General features: G+C 37.4%; 1 protein-coding gene across 1 annotated transcript in view; it reads right to left on the reverse strand.

The window, feature by feature from the left end:
- LOC150090591 (glutamate receptor 1-like) overlaps nt 1-20,092 on the reverse strand; it is a 194,034-nt gene that overhangs the window by 92,459 nt on the left and 81,483 nt on the right. Inside the window, exon 9 of the mRNA XM_090371710.1 lies at nt 16,165-16,368. Coding sequence (XP_090227836.1) covers nt 16,165-16,368 — 204 coding nt within the window. The remainder of the gene's footprint in view (nt 1-16,164; nt 16,369-20,092) is intronic.

Consider the following 20,092-nt stretch of genomic DNA (forward strand, 5'->3'; position numbering starts at 1 on the left):
TTCCACTTCTGCACTGCTTATGTTTATACCACGTCTCTGATATCCCAACAATATCTGCCTTTGATGTCTTGACTAGTACTTCAAGCTCATCAAATTTATTACCTATACTTTTATTATACATGTACACATGCACCTGTTTCTACTCTTAGTTACCCTAACACAGCCCATGTATTTACTTGTTCCACTATGACTCCCAGCAGTCCTGAAAATCTCCATTGCCTCAATTTCCAGGCTGCTGCTCAATTGCATTTCAACAGAAGCAGTGCAAGAATAACTTTCTCCTCTGCCAGCAGCTACTATTAATCTATTAGTCTGTGTATCCTCCCAAGCTAGTAGTTTTCCAACCCACCTAACTCTGCCTCGATGGCATCAGCAAATATTCTTGCACCCTTTCGATTTAAGTGTATCCCATCCCTGTAGAAGCAGTCTCTCCTGTTAACAAGCACAGAACAGGCTGAGAAAAATTCTACCCCTTGAGCTTTGCACAATCTGTCCAGGGCCGAATTGATTGACAAGGTTCTCATCATATACTCCCTCCTTTCATGTCTGGGCAGAATTGCAGACACTTTCAAATTCAACCCTAACTCACAGCTTTTTTTCAGCATTGACTTGTACTTGTTAAGTAATTCCACTGGTCTCCTACTCTTAATATCATTAGTGCCAATGTGTACAACAATATCACCCTTTGTGCCCTTAAAATATGATATCTGCTCTACAACATCATCAACCTTTGCCCTTGGTCCTGTTCCACCTATTTATTACCTATACTTTTATTATACATGTACACATGCACCTGTTTCTATGTTTTTTTCTATGTTTTATTCTTTTTGCACAATATGTTCCTCATTTCCCTGACAATCAAGTCACCGACAACAACTAGTTCCTTTGGGACCAGCACATTCTGCCTTAGGGGTTGCCACTGTTTTGCATGATGTTCAAGTGCAAGCTCTCGCATTGATGTGGGCAGTTGAGAGCTTGATGGGCCCTCAATTTAAATCCTTCGAGGGCATCCACCCTGTCTTTCAAGCTCTCATATAGGCCCATAACAATGCTGAGTTGGTGCCTGATTTCCTCACACTCTTTACATCGCGTGCGCGCGCGCACACGCACACACACACACACACACACACACACACACACACACACACACACACACACTCCCCTTGGCAATATCATGTCCCGTTCCTGATTGCTCCACAAACATCAAACAAGTATTGCATTTCAAAAGACTGTGATTCAGAGGACAACCGTCCCCCTTAGTTCTCCCCTGAGCCACAGCACTCCCATTAGTTTGAGCCTTTTGCTTTGCTGCTCTGCTCTGAGTCATGATTTCTATTCAATTTCAAATAAAATTCCAATACAAAATATAACCCTAAACTTATATCCCAATGCAATTATAACACTATATATATTTCAGTATCAAATATTATGTCCAAGTTACGTTATATCATTTTCTTATCTCCTGTCAAGTTATATGTATTCATTTATAATGTTACGTTTGCAAAAACTGGGTCGTTATATGTATTTAGTTAAAAAAGTACAATTAATTTGACAATGAAATTTAATACGATTAGTAAATTTTACTGATTAATTGATACTACTATACTCGCTATCTAGTTTTCTGTTAAACCTTATACTATCAAGTTCGGGGTACATGTTGTATCGTATAACAATGGCAGCAAGTTACAAACGGTAAATCGACAGACATGAGGTATTAATTACTTTCAAAATCGCACTATCTAAATTCAAAATAAACCACAGAGCTTGACTAGGTCTATAAGCTACTTATAGAAAATAATTTAATTTAACAATGAAGTCAATAAACCGGCTAAATATAATTAAAAACTTAACGTTCACGGGAGCTGCAAAACTTGTCCAACACACGGATTAGATACCCTTACCGATGCTAAGTAATAACCTACAAAATCTCTATCTAAGTTCAAATTAAACTAAAGTATCGTTACTAGGAATATAAAGCAACTCTAGAAAATAAATTTATATGCCAATATAAGTAAATAAAAAAGTAAAAAATTAAGAAAACTTCTCTATTAGCTGGATCTGTAAAAACTTCGCCTGTTCACATGTACTCTCGTACCCAATACTCAGACATGAAAGAAAAGAAAATTACATGAAAATGAAGAGAAATATATAGTTTGTCATTTTGCAGTTATGCCCATGTCCAGCAGAGGTGCTGCTCTAAGAAAAATAGAAATAGTGGATTTTGTGGATGCAGAAAAGCACAATGTGTGTGTGTTTTGATTTCAGGAAACTAAGTAAATTATGCCAGTGTAGCAAAGTTTTATGCACATCAACAGGAATCCTCAAAGCAGAGCCTCTGTACAAACAGCAAAAAATTTGGTGCATGTTAAGAAAACTAGTAGACCTACTGTGAGCAATGAAACAGCAAAATGAGTGAGATAGGCTTGTCTCTGAAGTTGAAGTGCTAGCTGTGAATTATGTTTTCCATAGCAATTAATAAAGTACTACACTGAAATCTGCAACTAAAACTTTACAAATTACAGATGCTACAAGCAATCACAGATTGAAAAGTCATTCCATATTCACATGACTTGAAATGACAAAAACTTGACCATGCTGTTTTCAGTGATGGATGTGCCTTCTATGATACTGGAAAAATAGAGGTTTGAAAGGGATTTCAGAAGGCACCACCACAGTTCAACTCCCCTTAGCATTATTAGATGGTTGAAAATAATGAAAATACTGAAAGTTCACAGGATGAGGTTAGCACGTCTGAGAGAGACGAATCGGAGACTTCTAATTCACTGCTTCTTAGAGTATCTGGCAAATCCTCCTCCAAGAGAAAGAAGTCCAAGGGAAGGTCCAGAGCTTGTCCTCTGCGCTCCTCTTGCTCTCCACTTCCTGCACAGATGAATAATATTTGTATATCACCTTACATAGACCATAATTACTCAGCTTCCACCTTGGACCAAAGAATCTCTACACCAATAGCTGCCTCCATCCTCGAATCGATGGCAAACTCTACCTCAACCGCAGCCTTACCTGCAGCTCCAAACACTCCTGTAGCTGCTGCTTCTGAGACGCAAAACTCCTCAGGTGCTCACCAAACTCCATCAGCTATGCCACTTCAAACTGCCCCAGCAGATTTCTTGGCTACACAACTACCGTCTGCTCTGGACCAAGTGGTCTCATCTGGGATCCCACCATCCAGTATGCTTACCATTCCTGCACCACCTGTTCTGGCTGGCCTCTTTAATGAGGGAGACACCACCTCCTTCCATCAGATCATCTCAGTCTTGCACAGGAACTTGGTGGCACTCCTCAACCAAGACTCCATAAGATTCACCAAAGCCACTGGAAACTATGTCCAGGAGCTTTGGACAAGCCTAGAAACAATCACAACAGCTCTTCTAATTGAGAATGAGAAGCTAAAAGCTGTCAATGAAGAAATCAAGACAAGGTCTACAATACTGGAAAAGGCCTTAGACATCTGCGCTAAGCTTCCGCAGTCTTCACCCGAGCGGGAACTGGGCCTAACCACAGAACCTGAATCAACTACAGTGCCCTCTTATGCCGGTTCTGTATTTAAGAACCTTCCAACCTCTAAACTGGGTGCCTCCATCCAAGGGCATCCACCAGAGACCAGTCAACAAAACCCCCAGCATATAAGAAAGAGAACCCTGATAAAACAGCAGAATCTGGTCGTTATCACACCCATTAACTCCAAAGAATCACATACAAGTGAACAAATCAAGACCAAAATAATGACAGAGTTGAAAGATGATCTCAAATCTACGAAAATAAAAGCAATAAGAAAAACTAGAAATACAGGCATAGTGATCGAAACGGAAACTAAAAAAGAAGCTAACAAAATTATGGCCAATGCAAAAATAATGACAATGGGTCTAAAGGCAGAGCCGCCAAAAAAGTTGGGCCCTCTATCATCATTTTTGACCTCAGTGACAACCTGACCCCACAGCAACTCACTGAGGAACTATACTGTAGGAACTTGCAGGAGTACTTCCCAGACTTAGAGGCAGATGCCTTAATCACACCTAAATACTCAAAAAAAGTCAAAGGAGGAGGAGGCAAAAACTGGATTGTTCAAATCAACCCAATCGCCTGGAAGGTCCTTAACAATCAAGCAAGGGTCTACATAAACTGGGGCAGCCACCGCTTTCGCGAACATGTGGCTGTGCCTAAATGCTTCAAGTGTTGTAGGTTCGGCCACACCTCACACACTTGTATCCAGACAGTGCTAATGTACGGCCATTGTGCTGAAAAAGGCCACAAATTTAGCAGCTGTCCTAACAAAACCAAAGATCCTATTTGTGTGAAATGTAAAAGTTTCAAAATCGACTCAGCACATTCCATCAGAGACAGAATATGTCCAACATACATAAAAGCCAAGGGTCAGCACCAACAACGGATCGATTATGGGGAGACACCTTAAAAAATTTAACTTTGAAGAGGTAAAAATAATGCAAATCAACGCGCAGCGGACCCGGGCTGTGGTCGGCCAAATCAGGATTCGGGCAGAAGAGGACAACACGGATGTAATTATCCTGCAAGAGCCGTACACCCATAAGAACCAGGTCAGAGGCTATCCCTTGACCTACAAAGTCATCCAGGTGGAAGGGGAAACCCCCTGGGCAGCAATAGCTGTAAGAAACCCTGACATCACAGCCACAAAGATAACACAACTTTGCACAGCCTGGGCCGTATGTGCCCACATTATTACAGCGCTTGGAAACTTTTACGTCGTTGCCCTATACTGCCGTCCAGGAGAAGACATTATCAGGGCTATAAGATACCTTCAATGTGTACTAAATACTCTTCCTGGAGGGAGAATTATCGTTGGGGCAGATGTAAACTGCAGGTCTCCCGCGTGGTACAGCACAACACCAGACCGTCGAGGAGCAACAAACGGCCAAAGACTGGAGAACTACCTGGGTAACTCCCCTTTCGGAATCCTCAATCAGCCAAACAACCTCCCCACTTTCAGCAGCACCCTTTGGGAAGCCACCATTGACATTTCTCTTGCTACAAGAAACACAGCCAGCTATATCTCCGACTGGAAGGTCCAAGATGATTGGACGACCTCGGACCACCGAGCCATTACATTCAGGATCACAAAAAACTGTAATAGACAACCAATTTCCAGAGTAATGCAACATAAATATGCAATAGAAAAAACAAACTGGGACACGTTCAGGGGTGCCCTGCTGGAAATGGTGTGAAAACAGCAGCAGAAACTTCACCAAACCTTCTTCAAAGAGAGATTACCACCCTATTAACACAAGTCTGCAATGCCACAATTAAAAGGAAAAAACCTTCTCCGGGAGTGGTGCCCTGGTGGAATGAGGAGCTTCGAAGGATGAGAAAGGAGGTACAAGCCAAACGAAAAGCGTTCCAAAGGGCGAGAAGATCTTGGCCTGATGTGGAGGTCGAAGAGCTTAAACAAGTATATCGAACAGCAAGAAACGTGTATACAGAAAGAATAAAGAAATCAAAGCAGCAATCCTGGGAGCAACTTGTCTCTTACACGGGAAATTCTGACCCCTGGGGGGTGGTGTACAAAATCACCACAAACAAACTCCCCAGGGGGGAAGTGAACACCGCTACAGAAACCCCGCAGGGAAACCTAACCACCACCTGGAGGGACTCAGTCTCAAACATCTTAAACAACGTTTTTCCTCCAAACATTAATCCAACAACAACTGAGCAGCATGAGATCTGCAGAGAAAATGAAACCTATTGGACTGGACAAGTTGAACCGCAGTTCACACAGGAAGAACTCCTAGCCGCAGCAGCTCTTATCAAAGGGAAAAAATGTCCAGGGCCTGACTTGTTCGAGCCTGAGATTGTGAAGAAGGTTGTGGAGCTTTCCCCGGGGCTATTGCTGCACCTATTCAATCTCTGCCTACACACTAGCACCTTCCCTGATGACTGGAAAGTTGCAAATATGAAACTTATCCTTAAAAATCCGACAAAACCACCACATCTACCAAGTTCGTACAGGCCCATAGCCCTATTGTCCGTATGCAGCAAGCTCCTAGAGCGTCTCCTCCATGTACGGATCCAAAGCCACTATGAGAAAGCAAACCTAATATCTCCAAACCAATATAGTTTCAGACCAGGGTGTTCCACGGTTGATGCTCTACAGGCACTGCTCACTGAGGCCCACCAAGCAGACAGAAAATACTTCCTGATGATTACAATTGATTTCGCGGGAGCGTTCGACACCCTTTGGTGGCCGAGCGTCCTCCGCAGACTCAGGCAAGCAAATGTACCGGACAATTTGTTCAATATCACGAAAAGCTACCTCTCAAATAGGGTAATCACAGTAAATGCACCTTATCAGAAACTCACAAGACGGATACACCGTGGCTGCCCCCAGGGCTCGGTCCTGGGGCCGACCTTATGGAACATGGTGATGGACGAATTTCTATGCCTTGACCTCGGGGAGGTTCGTTCACAAGCCTTTGCTGATGATCTCATCCTGATGGTGACTGCAAATTCCAGGGCCCAGCTTGAGACATTGGCAAACCATGCACTCCAAATCCTCCAGGACTGGGCAAAAACACACTGCTTGACCATATCACCATCAAAAACAAACTCTCTGCTTCTTAAAGGAACTCTCTGTATTACAAGACCACCACAGATTAAAATTGGAAACAAGACCATAAAGTTGTCAGAGCAACTGAAATATCTTGGCATAGTACTAGATAGAAAACTCTCCTTCCAAGCTCATCTCAAATACATCAGAACCAAAGTGAGAAACTATACTGCCATGGTTGCTAGGATATCCCGTCGGGACTGGGGTCTCAGCAAGCGAACCCTCTCGTTGTATTACAAGGCTATCTTCATCCCTGTGATTACGTATGCAGCCGGAATTTGGTTTGGCAAGGCTGCGACTGCAGTAAACAGACGAATCCTGGATTCCACTCAACACACAGTCCTGCTCTCCATCTCTCGTGCCTGCTGCACTGTGAGTACTCACACCCTCCAGGTCCTGGTGGGGGCCCTCCCCCTCGACCTGGAGGTGGTGAGAAATGGAATGTTGTATCATCTGTCTAAGGGCGTGTCTTAGACCTGCTTGGGATTCGAGCTGAATCTTACCAACAACCAAAAATTTGAGAAGAGGAGACTTCAAGCACACATGCAGTGGGTGTGGCAGGACCGCTGGACAAATTCAACCAAGGGGGAAATCACCAGGAGATTCATCCCAGATGTTAGCAGAATCTATCCAAAATCCCCATTATGGTTTTCTCCAGGCCTGTATGCCACGTATTTGCTTACTGGCCATGGTTCAATAAAGGCAAAACTAACAACCTTTGGCCTAGAAGAGGACTCAACATGCACCTGTGGAGGAATTGAGGACTGGGATCACCTCATGCACGAGTGCCCCCTCTACGATGACCTCCGCTGCCAGCTTATCACAAAGTTGACTTATATACCAAAAGGCAAAGAAAACCACTTACTGGATACTAAGGAAGAGTATCAAGCTCTCACCAACTATGCACAGCAGCTTTTCTTGAAGAGAAGACAACTAATTGCAGCAACATGATAACCCTCTACTAAATGAACCCAGGGACCCTGATGGTACTGGAACCAGGCAGCTAAACTTAACCAGCATTACCATCATTGGTGTGAACTACTATACATTCTCCAAAATGTCACCCACCAAAGATAACTACCTTTGAATAGAGACAACCCACAAATTAAGACAATCTAAGAAAGACAAAAGGTTCTTATTCTTCTGGACTTGTCTCTCATGGATGTGACCAATAAGACAACCTCCTAGATAAAGACTGACAACGCCACCGGCATGCCATTAGATGTCAACTAGCATTCCGAACCATGTACCCTAACTTGGTTCACTTTAATACCCCCTCCCCTGGTAGGGAGAGGGAGGGGACGGGTTTCTGTCTCCTCCCCCTCCCTGCTACACCCTTTTTTTCTCCTGGTGGGGCCAGTCTCCACTGACCTTTCTGGGGTTGCCTTCCCTATCATCCCCATATTTCTATCTGTCCCCCCCCTTCCTCAGTCTTCGCCCCTACTCTAAATATGCATTTTATTCTATTTTATTTTTATTTTATTATAATTTTTATTTATTATTATTATTTTTTTATTTTTTTTATTTTTTTTATTATTTTATTTATTTTTTTTATTATATTTCATTTTTTTATTTTTTTATTTTATTTATTTATTTATTTTTTTATTTTATTTATTTATTATTTATTTATTTATTTTTTATTTATTTACTGATTTTTTATTTTTATTATTATTTTTTTATTTTATTTATTTATTATTTATTTTTTTTTTATTTTATTTTTTTTTTTAGGCCCTTGCCACTGAAATCTTAGGAAATTAGGTGGCAGGACCTGCCAGAGTAATTACTTCTAATGCAATCCCTCTATGCCTGACCTGCCTCCTCGGGGTTAAGTGTGGGCAACGGGGGGTCCCACTAGGGGCCCAACGGCTAAAAGGTCAGAGGAACAACACAACATGACACTACACAACATAAACATGTACCTTACACTTTTTAAAATCTCTGGCCTTCACAGTGTTCTGTGTTTCACAAACAGAGTACACAACACGGAGATGGGGGAAACCCCTTGGGCCGTTAGACAATGAACACTTTACACTTTACTTTCCCCTTAGCATTAATATGATGTTCAATAAAGAATGATCGCAACTGTTCAAGAAAAACTATACTGCTCACTATTTCTAGGTGAGCTGCAGAATTTATGACCAAACCAAGCCGCATCACATAGCAACTGCACAGTTGATTCGTGCACACAGTGCAACTTTGGAAGTTGGTCAGGTTTATGCCCATTCAGTTTCATCTATGTAACAATGGATGTGACATACGAGAACAGTATGCTGCTCTCAAATTTTGTTTGTCTCAAGTAAACATCAGCTGAAGTATATGAAAATTTTAAGACTCTTATGGTGAATAGGTACCGCCACATAGCACAGTTCACAGGTAGTTTAGAATGTTTAAAGATGGATGTGATTCAGTCACAAAAATCGGCGGTCCTGGAACTTCAACCACTGCTGTCACCACAGAAACCATAAACACTACTTCTCTAATCATATAACAGCAAAGCCCAGAGACATTGAGAATATCAGTAGGAAGCATGCATGGTATTATCCATGACTATTTGCATATGACGCGTGTTTGTATATGCTGGGTTCCAAGGCCTGAGCAGCAGCAAGTTTGCATGGAGATTTGTCGTGAGTTGCAATAGATGGTTACTGAGGATGGTGACGTTGTGCACAAGGTGATAATGGCAGATAAAAAACATGGCTTCATCATTTCAAACCAGAGAGTAAGCAACAAAGCTTTGTCTGGAAGTTTATTGTCACTGCCAACACCAAAAAAAGCAAAAGTTATGGCTTCTGCAGAAAAGGTTATGGTATCTCTTTTTTTTAACATTCAAGAAATGGTTTACTAGCATGTTGTACTATGTCATACGACTGTTATGGGACCTTACTACAGAACTGCACTGCAAGCTTTGCGGGCAAGCAGGTGGGTGGATGCTGCATCCTGAAAATGTGAGACTTCATATTCTTCTTACTGTCATGGGGTACTTAGCCAGAATTAATATCAAATGTGTTCCTCATCTGCCCTGTAGCCCTGACCTTGCAATTTTTTTTATTTCCAAAGTTAAAGAAGGAGCTGTGAGGGAAAACGTTTCCATTCGTCAGAAGAAGCTGTAAAGACATCAGAGCCAATTATCAAACATATGGCAAAAAATGGCTTCTGCCATGTTTTTTATTGTACAAAAATGTACATTTCATCAAATGTGGCCTACTTAGGTCCGTACAGACTGGAGATGTGCAAACATATCCCCAATTCAAAAAGAGGGATCAAAAGGTGACATGAATAATTACAGAACTGTCTGTTCCAGGGAAAATAATGGAATCACTGGTTAAAGAAGTAATGCGGGACCATTTGAACAGGCATGCAATACTACAATCACAGCATGGATTTGTCAAGGGGGCAGTCTTATCTAACCAATCTCATAGGTTACTATGATGGCCAAGGAACTGGATGCAAAAAATAATTTTGACATCATATATCTGGATTTCAGGAAGGCTTTTGAAACTATTGCAAATAAAATACTGCTGTACAAACTGGAGCATTGTAGCCTCAAGGGCAAGCTGCTACTATGGAAAACAAGGATGGTTAAGTGGAAAAAGACAGAGTGGTTATCAACGGACACTACTTTTCATGGACTAATGTTATTAGTTGAGTCACCCAGGGTTCAGTGCTGGATCTATTGTTGTCTTCAATATTCATCAATGAGACTGATGTAGGTATATCAGGCTTAATGTCAAAGTTTGCAGATGACTCAACGGTTGGGAGGGTGGTTAACATTTATAATCAGGGTGAGCTACAAGATCTAATAAAATTGGATCAATGGGCCAAGAAATGGCAGTTGAAGTTTAACATTGACAAATGCAAGGTTCTGCATGTGGGTAGCAGTAATCCCAAAGTAACTTATCAACTGTATGGTAAGTTACTCTGGGATTACTTTTTCATTTTCCACTACACTCGAGGTAGTGGAAAATGAAAAAGACTGGAGGTAATTGTGCATTCAGATATGAAATTCTTTGAGCAGTGCAGACATGCTGCCAGCACAGCTCATGGGGTTTTGTCAATGATATATAGAAAGTCTGCTGACAGGGATAAGGAGGGATGATTATCCCTTTGTACAAGGCCATGGTTAGGCTACATCTTGAGTACTGTATACAGGTTTGGAGGCCTCACTTTAGGAAGGATGTAGATCAGATGGAACAGGTGCAGAGAAGGGCAACCAGATTGGTGAAGGGAATAAAAGAATGCACTTACCTAGAAAGGCTTCAGTTCTGCAAATTGCAGCATCTGGACACTAGGCACCTGCATGGTGATCTGATTGAGGTGTTTAAAGCCTTGAATCGATTGGCCTGAATGTGAATGGCATTCTTCCTCTTGCTGAGACTACACACATGAGGGGACATAAATATAAGTTGAGGAAGGTTGGTAGCAGGACAGATGTGCAGAAGTTTGCCTTTGGGCTTCCATCTGTTGTTGTTGTGGAAATGGATGGTTTGAATAAATTCAAGGAAGAACTAGACAAATTCTTGGAGGGGGTATGGATGGATGAAGTGTGTAGGTTTTTTTTGTTTTTTTTTTTTTCTGCTGATGCTATATAAACTTGCTTTCTTGTATCATTTGCCACTACTGCTACTTCATACAGGGACCAGTAATCCCAGATTAGCATACCAGTTGCGTGATACCATGCTAAGGGCAGTGAAGAATAAAAAATTCCTGGTGGTAATTATGCAGTCAGATATGAAGTTCTCTGGGCAATACAGAAAGGTTACCAGGACAGCTTATGGAGTTTTGTCAATGATATACAGGAATTTTGCTAGCAGGGATAATATTATACTTGTATAATATTAATAATATAATTAATAATAATATTAATAATATAATAATGTATAATAATATTATACTTGTATATGGCAATGGTTAGGCCACATCTTGAATACTGCATACAGGTCTGGAAGCCTCATTTTATGAAGAACATGAATCTGTTGGAATGGATGCAAAGAAAAGAAATAAAATTAGTGAGGGGAGAAAAAGGGTGCTCCTACCAGGAAAGGCTTTGGTTTTGCAAATTGCAGCATCTGGAGATACTAGTGCCTGCAAGGAGATCTGATTGAGGAGTTTAAGGTGCCGAATGGATTGAGTAAGCTCAATACTAATGGAATCCTTCCTCTTGCTCAGACTATACACATGAGGGAGGCATAAATTTGAATTCAGAAAAGGTGGTTACAGGGCAGACGTGCAGAAATTTGCCTTCAGTCAGCGGGTGGTTGATTGATGGAACAAATTGCCATATAGTGCTGTAGGGGTGGTTCATTTGAATAACTTCAAGGAAGAACTAGATAAACTACGTCTTCTTTCATCTTCTCAACCTTCAACCCACACACAGTAATAAGTGCTATAGGTTCTAATATTTTTTGTATTTAGGGTTATCATAAAAAAAAAAAAAACTGTTAGGAATGGACAAGTGAAAAGGTTAAGCATTAGCTTTTTTTTTTGCTCATGCTGTATAAGTTTGCTTTCTAATCAAATGGAAATAAGATATGGGAAATAAGCTTAGCTTCGGAATAACTGTAAAGAATAACATTTTCATACTAATTTATGTAGCTATGGAATCCAAAACTTACAGGACCCTAATACAGCCCAATACAACCAAGTTTGGTTTGTTTGGTTCTTTTTAAGGAGCATTAGCAACTAAGGCCATATTGCTCCGGGATATGTGGTGGTCATTCCCTGACCTTTCCGCATCCTCCGTATTTGGTGGTGACGGGCTCGAACCCCGGTTTAATCAAGAAGTGTGTGCTACGCATTGCTGCTCCTTCCCACCTGGCTATGGAGGTGGCAATACAACCAAGTGGTCAAGTGTGAGAGTGCAGAAGTAGATGTTTGATTGGACCGTAGTTCAAGCCTATATGAATGCTAAATATGGTTAACAACTGTATTCACCGTTGAAAAAAATTAACAGTCAGTTGCTATGACAGAAGGTGGCTGCTGGTCAGACATGCAAAAACTTGCCCTCATCCAGCGGGTGGTTGATTGATGGAACAAACTCCCATCTAGTGCTGTGGGAGTGGTTAGTATATAAACAAGAACATATGTGACATCATTTTGATTGAAGTTACATTTGTATGTGTGAAGTGCTAATTATGTAGCTGAGTGGTTCCTTATTTCCTGTTTATGCTATACCATAAATTTAATTGCTTATAAACATGTTTCATTTAGTAGTGTAGGATCCTTATGAGAAATTGGAAATTTTTAATTCTTTTTTTTAACTTATGTGAAATACTGTTGTTGAATGTTGAACACATACAGTAAAATCTCTAGTAGTGATCACCACCTTAAAACAATCGCCTCTGTAGGTGACCAAAATTTGATGGAAAAGTCTAAAAAGATACCATATTCATGCTAGTTATCCTCTCTAAGTTGACCATTAAACCACCTAACACCCTCTCTTTGCAACCACTATTCTCATAACTGAGTTGATGAAAAGGTTGGTTTAGAGGTAAAATTTGAGGGATTTTTCTAGGTATAAGGGGTGGGTGAAGCTGTTAACTATTGTTTCTGATGCCATTGATTATCTTATTGTTACTAAGTACATATTGGATGGCCATATTGTTCACTGAGGGCACATGTAAATTGCACTATAAGCAATAGGAGGTCTTTTAAATTGCAGCATGAACAGAAATGTCATCAAAAATTAGACAACTATCAATGAGGATTAACTAGACTGTATTGCCCATTATTCACATCTCTTCTTTCAAGGCATTAATTTGAGGAGTCTATTAGGCTAAAGGTAGGAAAGTAATATCGTAATGCAAAAAGTGTTCAAACAAAACAGATGACTTTAAAAGATTATCTTGATCAATATAATTAAATTGCTTTTTAATGTTATAAGTACAAATCATTTTTTAATGTTGTAAGTGCAGATGCATAAATAAATAGTAATTGTCAAAAACATTTAATTGACTCCTTACAATATTAAAAAAATATCTGTACATTATTTAAGCCCAATTTTTGTAAAAAATTCCCATAGTAAAATCAATTACTTAAAAAAAAAAAAAATAAATAATGCAGCAATATGATCACCTCCCAAAAATTTTTTGTCAGAATGTTAGGTGGCCAAGTTTTACTGTATTTATTTCAAAGTACAGCATTATTCAAACAAACAAACAAACAAAAAATCTAAAGTAATGTTGAATTTGCCATTTAAAATCATTTGCCATCATATGCCTCTATGCATTAGTAGAGGCATATGATGGAAGAAAACAAGCTTATATAGCATCAGTCAAAAAAAAAAAAAAAAAAAAAAAACGTTCCCATTTCACATAGCCATTCGCTTCAAAAGCTTGTACAGTTCTTCCTTGAATTTATTTAAGCTATCAACTTCCACAACTACAAAAGTTTGTTCCAGCAATCAACCAATCTCTAGCTCAGCATTTCCCAAATGTTTTTAGTCATGGAACACTTTTCATCTCACATCATATTCATGGAATACTTACGAAACACAAGTTTAGTGGAAGCCAAAGAACTGTTTGCTAATATTTTATTACATACGCTGCACTGTGCATCAGGAACATCTTTATTTCCAACACATATAAAGCCAAAATTCAAAAACTGTCATCATACTTTCGTTTTGGTCTTTTATTAATTGGTTTCTGTTTTTTCACTTTGGATTTTTGGGGGAACAAAAGGCTGCGATTGTTCATCCTCACTTTGAGGTGTGACAATATTGTGTTCGTTTTCAACGACCACAGTTGCAATACTAGAAGTACTGTACTTGCTTCTCATTTTAAAGTTCCTTTTTTCAACCAAAATCCATGGTCACATATTTTAATAATAATATTTCGAAATACTAATAATTATCAAAAAAAAAATGCATGCAGTTTGTGAGTTTAGGGAAGGGGGGTTAGACAATTTATGAATTTAGTTATGATATCAGTTTGCTTTCACCTTTCCTTCAGCCTGTATACTCCAGGCTAAATCACATATGAATGGCATATTAGATCACTACATTGCTACTTTCATAGATGTCATTACCTCTATGCAAAAGCCTGCCAAAATAAAGTATTCCGTGGTCTAATTGATTATTAGTCTATGCCAGTATATTAATAACCGAAAAAAAAAATTATGTTAAATATTATAATGATACAAGTGTTGTATGCTACAAATATGCAAATTTTATTTTATATTTTTAATTACGATTTTTCACGGAACACTTGTTCACATCTCACAAAACACTAGTGTTCTGCAGAGCACAGTTTGGGAAATTTTGCTCTGGCTAAAGGCAAATTTCTGCACATCTATTCTACAACTTGTCTTTCCTCAATTTGAATTTATGCCCCCTTAGGTGTGTAATCTGAGCAAGAGGAAATAAAGTATGATTACAATAAAAACACTTGCTAAATAGTTCTTTCAGTCACTGTTGTGAACTCATATCAAAAAATTGAAGGCAAAAAAAAACTGGGTAAATTTTCTTTCTGTCCACAACATAGTTAGCATATAACTCAGGTGTTGAAATTGTGGCCATCATATCAAGGTTGCACTGTATGTATAAGTATATATAATGATTTACTGTCATTTTGTGTTTTCTTCTTTTATTCTTTAATTTATTATATTATTTATTCAAGTTAATTTACTAGTAAAAGTGTGTCTATGTACAACACACACATTGATAAGCAAACTTCGATAAATAATATAATAGTGAATTTTGCTTAACCAACTGCTTTTTTTCTCTATGGGGAAGTTGTTCCCTATCATCGGCATACTTCTGAAATTAATGAAAGCCAATTTTAAAAAAAAAAAAAAAAAAAATTGACCAGTGGTTGTATGGGATGTTCACTTTTCAGTATGCAAGTTTAGTTTGCCAGCTGTATAACTAGTTTTGCCACAACTCCTCATACTAACCATGATTTTTTTTTTTTGAAATCAACCCTAGTTGTAAATGTTTTTACAACTAGGGAAATATAATGGATAATTTTTTTTCATGATAAAATTTTAATATTGTGAATAAAAAAATTTATGGAGGAAAATTAAAAAATTTAATGGAGGAAAAATAAAAAAATTTATGGAGGAAAAATAAAAAAATTAATGGAGGAAAGTTGTTTTCTTTAAATAAAATCAATTTACTTTAATTTCAGAAGTGCACCAATGACGTTTTGAGACTAAACTAAGGATGGGAAACAACTTTCCCATTGAAAAAAAAGTAGTTGATTATAAAAAACTTAAATTTTGAAATCATAAAATCTAAATGGTAACACTTAGTTGAATTATAAACATCAAATTCAAAAATCAGTTCAAATATAACAAAAAAGGTCCAGAAAAGAAATAGCCTAAACCTAAAGTATGCCTATAGGCAAATATGAGGCAATGAGGATAATGAGGCAAATAGCCTAAACCTAAAGTATGCCTATATTCACACTTTAATATGAAAACTAGGAGAAATTGAACAGATTTTACATTCTAGTTTGAACAAATTATCTTAAATAATTTGTTCAAGCTAGCATTTTTAACAACTTTATATATTTGTTCACATAGTTTGTCCCATGATCAAATCAAAATAGATAAGTAAAAAACAGACATACATCTGATAACAATTCTCCAATCATTCCATTCCACTTTTTACTTCCTCCCACTTCTCTTTGACTACCATACTTTCCATCTTTAACAAGGTTGATTTCATACTTGAAATTAAGCTCCTCTGCAAGAGACTCAATAAGATCTACAATATATCCCTCAAACCTTTCATTCCCGGTTTTCCCACGTTTCTCTATTAAATATGGCACAGCCTAGAAAAATAAACAATTACATTGTGTTGAAACACTTACTTTGTATAAATACTTTTTTTTTCACTTAACTAAATAGCTTTGTTATGTAAGATATTCAATATATTTTAACAAAGCATTTTTCATCAAATAATAGAGATAGTAATAATTCAAATTGAGTACATAGTCAATTTAATTTTATGGGATATTTCTGAATAGAAAACATCTCAAATGTGAATAATTTAACAAGTTGATTTTAAAATGAATAAACAGAAAAGACAATTAATGGAGGAACAACAAGCCTCCAGTCTTGTAATTGCAGAACTCATCTATCCGAATAATTTGAAGGGCCTTAAAAGCAATATTTGTTGAAAAGGAAGTTAATTTTATTTGAAAGCAGATCACTAAAATCTTGTATGCATATCCATCTTCTGAAGAGAATAGCAATTATAGTATGTTTGAGCTTGAAAAAAATAAAATAAATGAAAATGGGAGGCAAGTTCTTGCATGCAGATACATGAACATGGTGAAACAACAGGCATATTATGCATATGTGCTAACATACCTAAAAAATGCTGTCAAAACTAACTTGACACATGTGCAGTCAGATTCCAGATAATATGGTTAACAGTATTGCCAAGCTTCTCAATGAAATTTCTTCTTCCAAATTTATGAAATTTGTGGCTTTACTGAATTACACTCATAAAACAGGCATGCTATCTACTTTATAAAATTCAGGAGGTTGCATATTTGACTGAAAGTAGAGGAACTTCAATTACAGCTAATTCAAAGCATATTAGTATTAGCAAATGATGCAAACTTATACGGCATCAGCCAAAAAAAAAATCCCTTCCCACATTACATCACCCAATAAGAAACACAAATTGCTGTTATATGAAAAAATACCTAATTGAAAAAAAAAAAAAAAAAAAAAAATCACAAAATTTTCATTGCAGCCCCCTTAAAATCATTCATCCTGCTAGTGATAACCAAGATTATTGTGTTTTGTGCATTTGTCATTCTCCCCTCTCACATGGATAGGTCACTGCAGAGTAAGAATCTGAGCAAGTTTTGTTAAAAATCTGGAATGGGTCTATTGGCCTTGTTTTACTAAACACATTTACTGTTTAGTGAATGTTGTAAATTCTAGATTGTTGTTTGTAAACAACAGCAACTTTCATCTACTGGTAATTTCTTATGCCAGGTGAAATAAAATTAAATAATCTAGGTGTCTTTCAAAGGGACAATCCAGGTCATCATCTATGGTGGGAAAAGGTTGTATTTGTCAAAAGTGTTCACAACACAGGGACTTTGGTGAAGCAACTTTAAGAAAAACTTTTAGCTTTATCCCCTCAAAATATACCATACAGTATATTTTAAATTATTTTCCTTTTACTACACCAACATATTGTATATTTACTGTATGCACGATATTTACTGCACTTCTCCATATAGTATGTTACCTTTCTTTTGGCAAAAAATAAAATAAGGACTATACTCAGTGGCGAGCTGTGAATATTTTAACAATGGGCTTGCACTTTTGCTGACTTTTTGATGTGAAAATCCTTTGGGGGGGGGGGGTACCTATCGAGTAAATCTGATCGGTCACGGAAGTGACGTCATCCGCGGCAGCTTCCAGAGGCACTTCCCACGCTCACACCACTAATCTGTGCAGATCACTCACTAGTAGTACGATTAGAGCACATGACGCATTTTTTGTGATCAGTACGATATCTGGAGTTCTAACTTTTTAGAATTTTTGAATAGCATGACGTCACAATCATACTTCCTGCAGTTACTACTGCAGTAAGTATGATTGCAAGTATTTGTCATATGACTGCAACAATACAAAAATTTGTCAACAATTTCTTTTTTCGTCTCGCATTTTCGTTACATTCCATTGTTAGGTTCCTAAAACAGCCACGTATGTTGTTTCAACTAAAAGATCAGGTACTTCAATTGACACTGTTTTCAGAGATATTTAGACAATTCAGTAGCAAGTATACGTCTCTTACTTTAGTTATCATAAATCCACTGTATCTTGTCTTCCAGAAATTATGAAAATTTGTGAATGATCAATAAAATATTTACAATACAAAAGCTCTTTTATTTCATAATCAATATATACAAATTAAAATATCTAAAAGAAACGCGAATGATGTTTCACATAAAACCATCTACGTGCTAAGCGGATGTGAAATTTTTTTATTCTTTTTTTTACAACTAGGGAAATATAATGGATAATTTTTTTTCATGATAAAATTTTAATATTGCGAATAAAAAAATAACACGAAAATATTTCCCATATCACAAACAACAAACTATCACAAAACATTCTAGAATATAGAAACAAATATTACATAAAAAAACAAACTGTTCTAGAAAAGGTACACAAAAATTACAGATTACGTGAAAAAAATTATTACACAAATATTCAGGAAAAATTTATTTTAAAAATTGCCATATAGAAATTACTTTGTTAATATTTGTTGTTGACCTGCTTTGCTCAACAGCTGAGTGATGATTACAGAGGAATGATGTAACGATCTGGATCAAATTGAAGCAATGGTTTTCCATAATAGAAATTAGATGTATGGTCATCATATCTGCAACATGCTTGTTATTTTAGATGTTATTTTTATTATTACAATATTATTCATTATGATGAAAGCTTGCTCAATTTTGGCACTGCTAATCGCAATGGGAATTTCACTCAATTTTAAAGATAAACAGTCTTCGACAAAATCTCTAAAATCATTAATTTTTATTTCATATATTATTAGAAAACTTAAAATTCTTATTCGTTTTTCATGCTATGGAGACAAAGGTTCTTCCATATTCCATGATTTCGGGTAACATATGTTTAAAATTTCTTTCAATTCCTCATCCTCGATGAGGAATTGAAAGAAATTTTAAACATATCATTACATCGATGATATAATGATATGTTTAAATGATATCATTATTTTCTTTATTTAATTTAAAATTACTCTGTTGCATTAATCCTTTAAGGATAAAACAATGCAGTTTAATAACTTGTCACAAGGTAATTTTTTAAATGTGTTCTTACCTTCGATTTCGATTCCTTCAAATTCTTTCGACCTTCAACATGCTCTCAAATTTATAGCTTCATGATTTCCTTCAGAATTTTTCAAATTAGCAATAGCATTGATAGTTTGAAAATTAATTTATATGCTTTTACTATAGTAATGCTGCGACTTGACTTGGTAAAGCTTCTGGAAGGTAAGAGAGCTCCTGCAGGTGTCGATCATTACTGCTAAATCATTAAGAAATTCCAGATTTAAAAATCAGTTTAATAATCCCGAATATTTAACTTCTGATTCAAAATGGTTGCACAAAGCGGGATAATTCCTCTAAACCGCAATTGTCATCTGCAAGCTACAAGCTGCCCATCTGGGCCCGAACACAACAGACCTTTATAATTTCCACTTAAGTTCTTTATAAATCATCCTCAATCAATCACACTGGTTTTTTGGAGATTTGGTAATATAATACATACAGTTTTTTTGTTTAAATTATTGCCTGTATGCCATTATGTTTTGGAATATTTTCTTCACAGTGAAGGCCTCGACGTCGCTACTGTCACTAGTTCTTTGAATACTGTCCAAACTGTTGGAATCACTCGGATATTCAGCCTACTATGACCATGTAAACTTAGACAGGAGAAATTTACCGAAAGGCGTGAAAGTGACTGCTTTCACAAGAAGGGAAACCACAACACAGGTTG

Source organism: Mastigoproctus giganteus, chromosome 1 (genome assembly GCF_048544385.1).
Source record: "Mastigoproctus giganteus isolate SK-2022 chromosome 1, ASM4854438v1, whole genome shotgun sequence".
Taxonomy (NCBI): Eukaryota; Metazoa; Arthropoda; class Arachnida; order Uropygi; family Thelyphonidae; genus Mastigoproctus; species Mastigoproctus giganteus.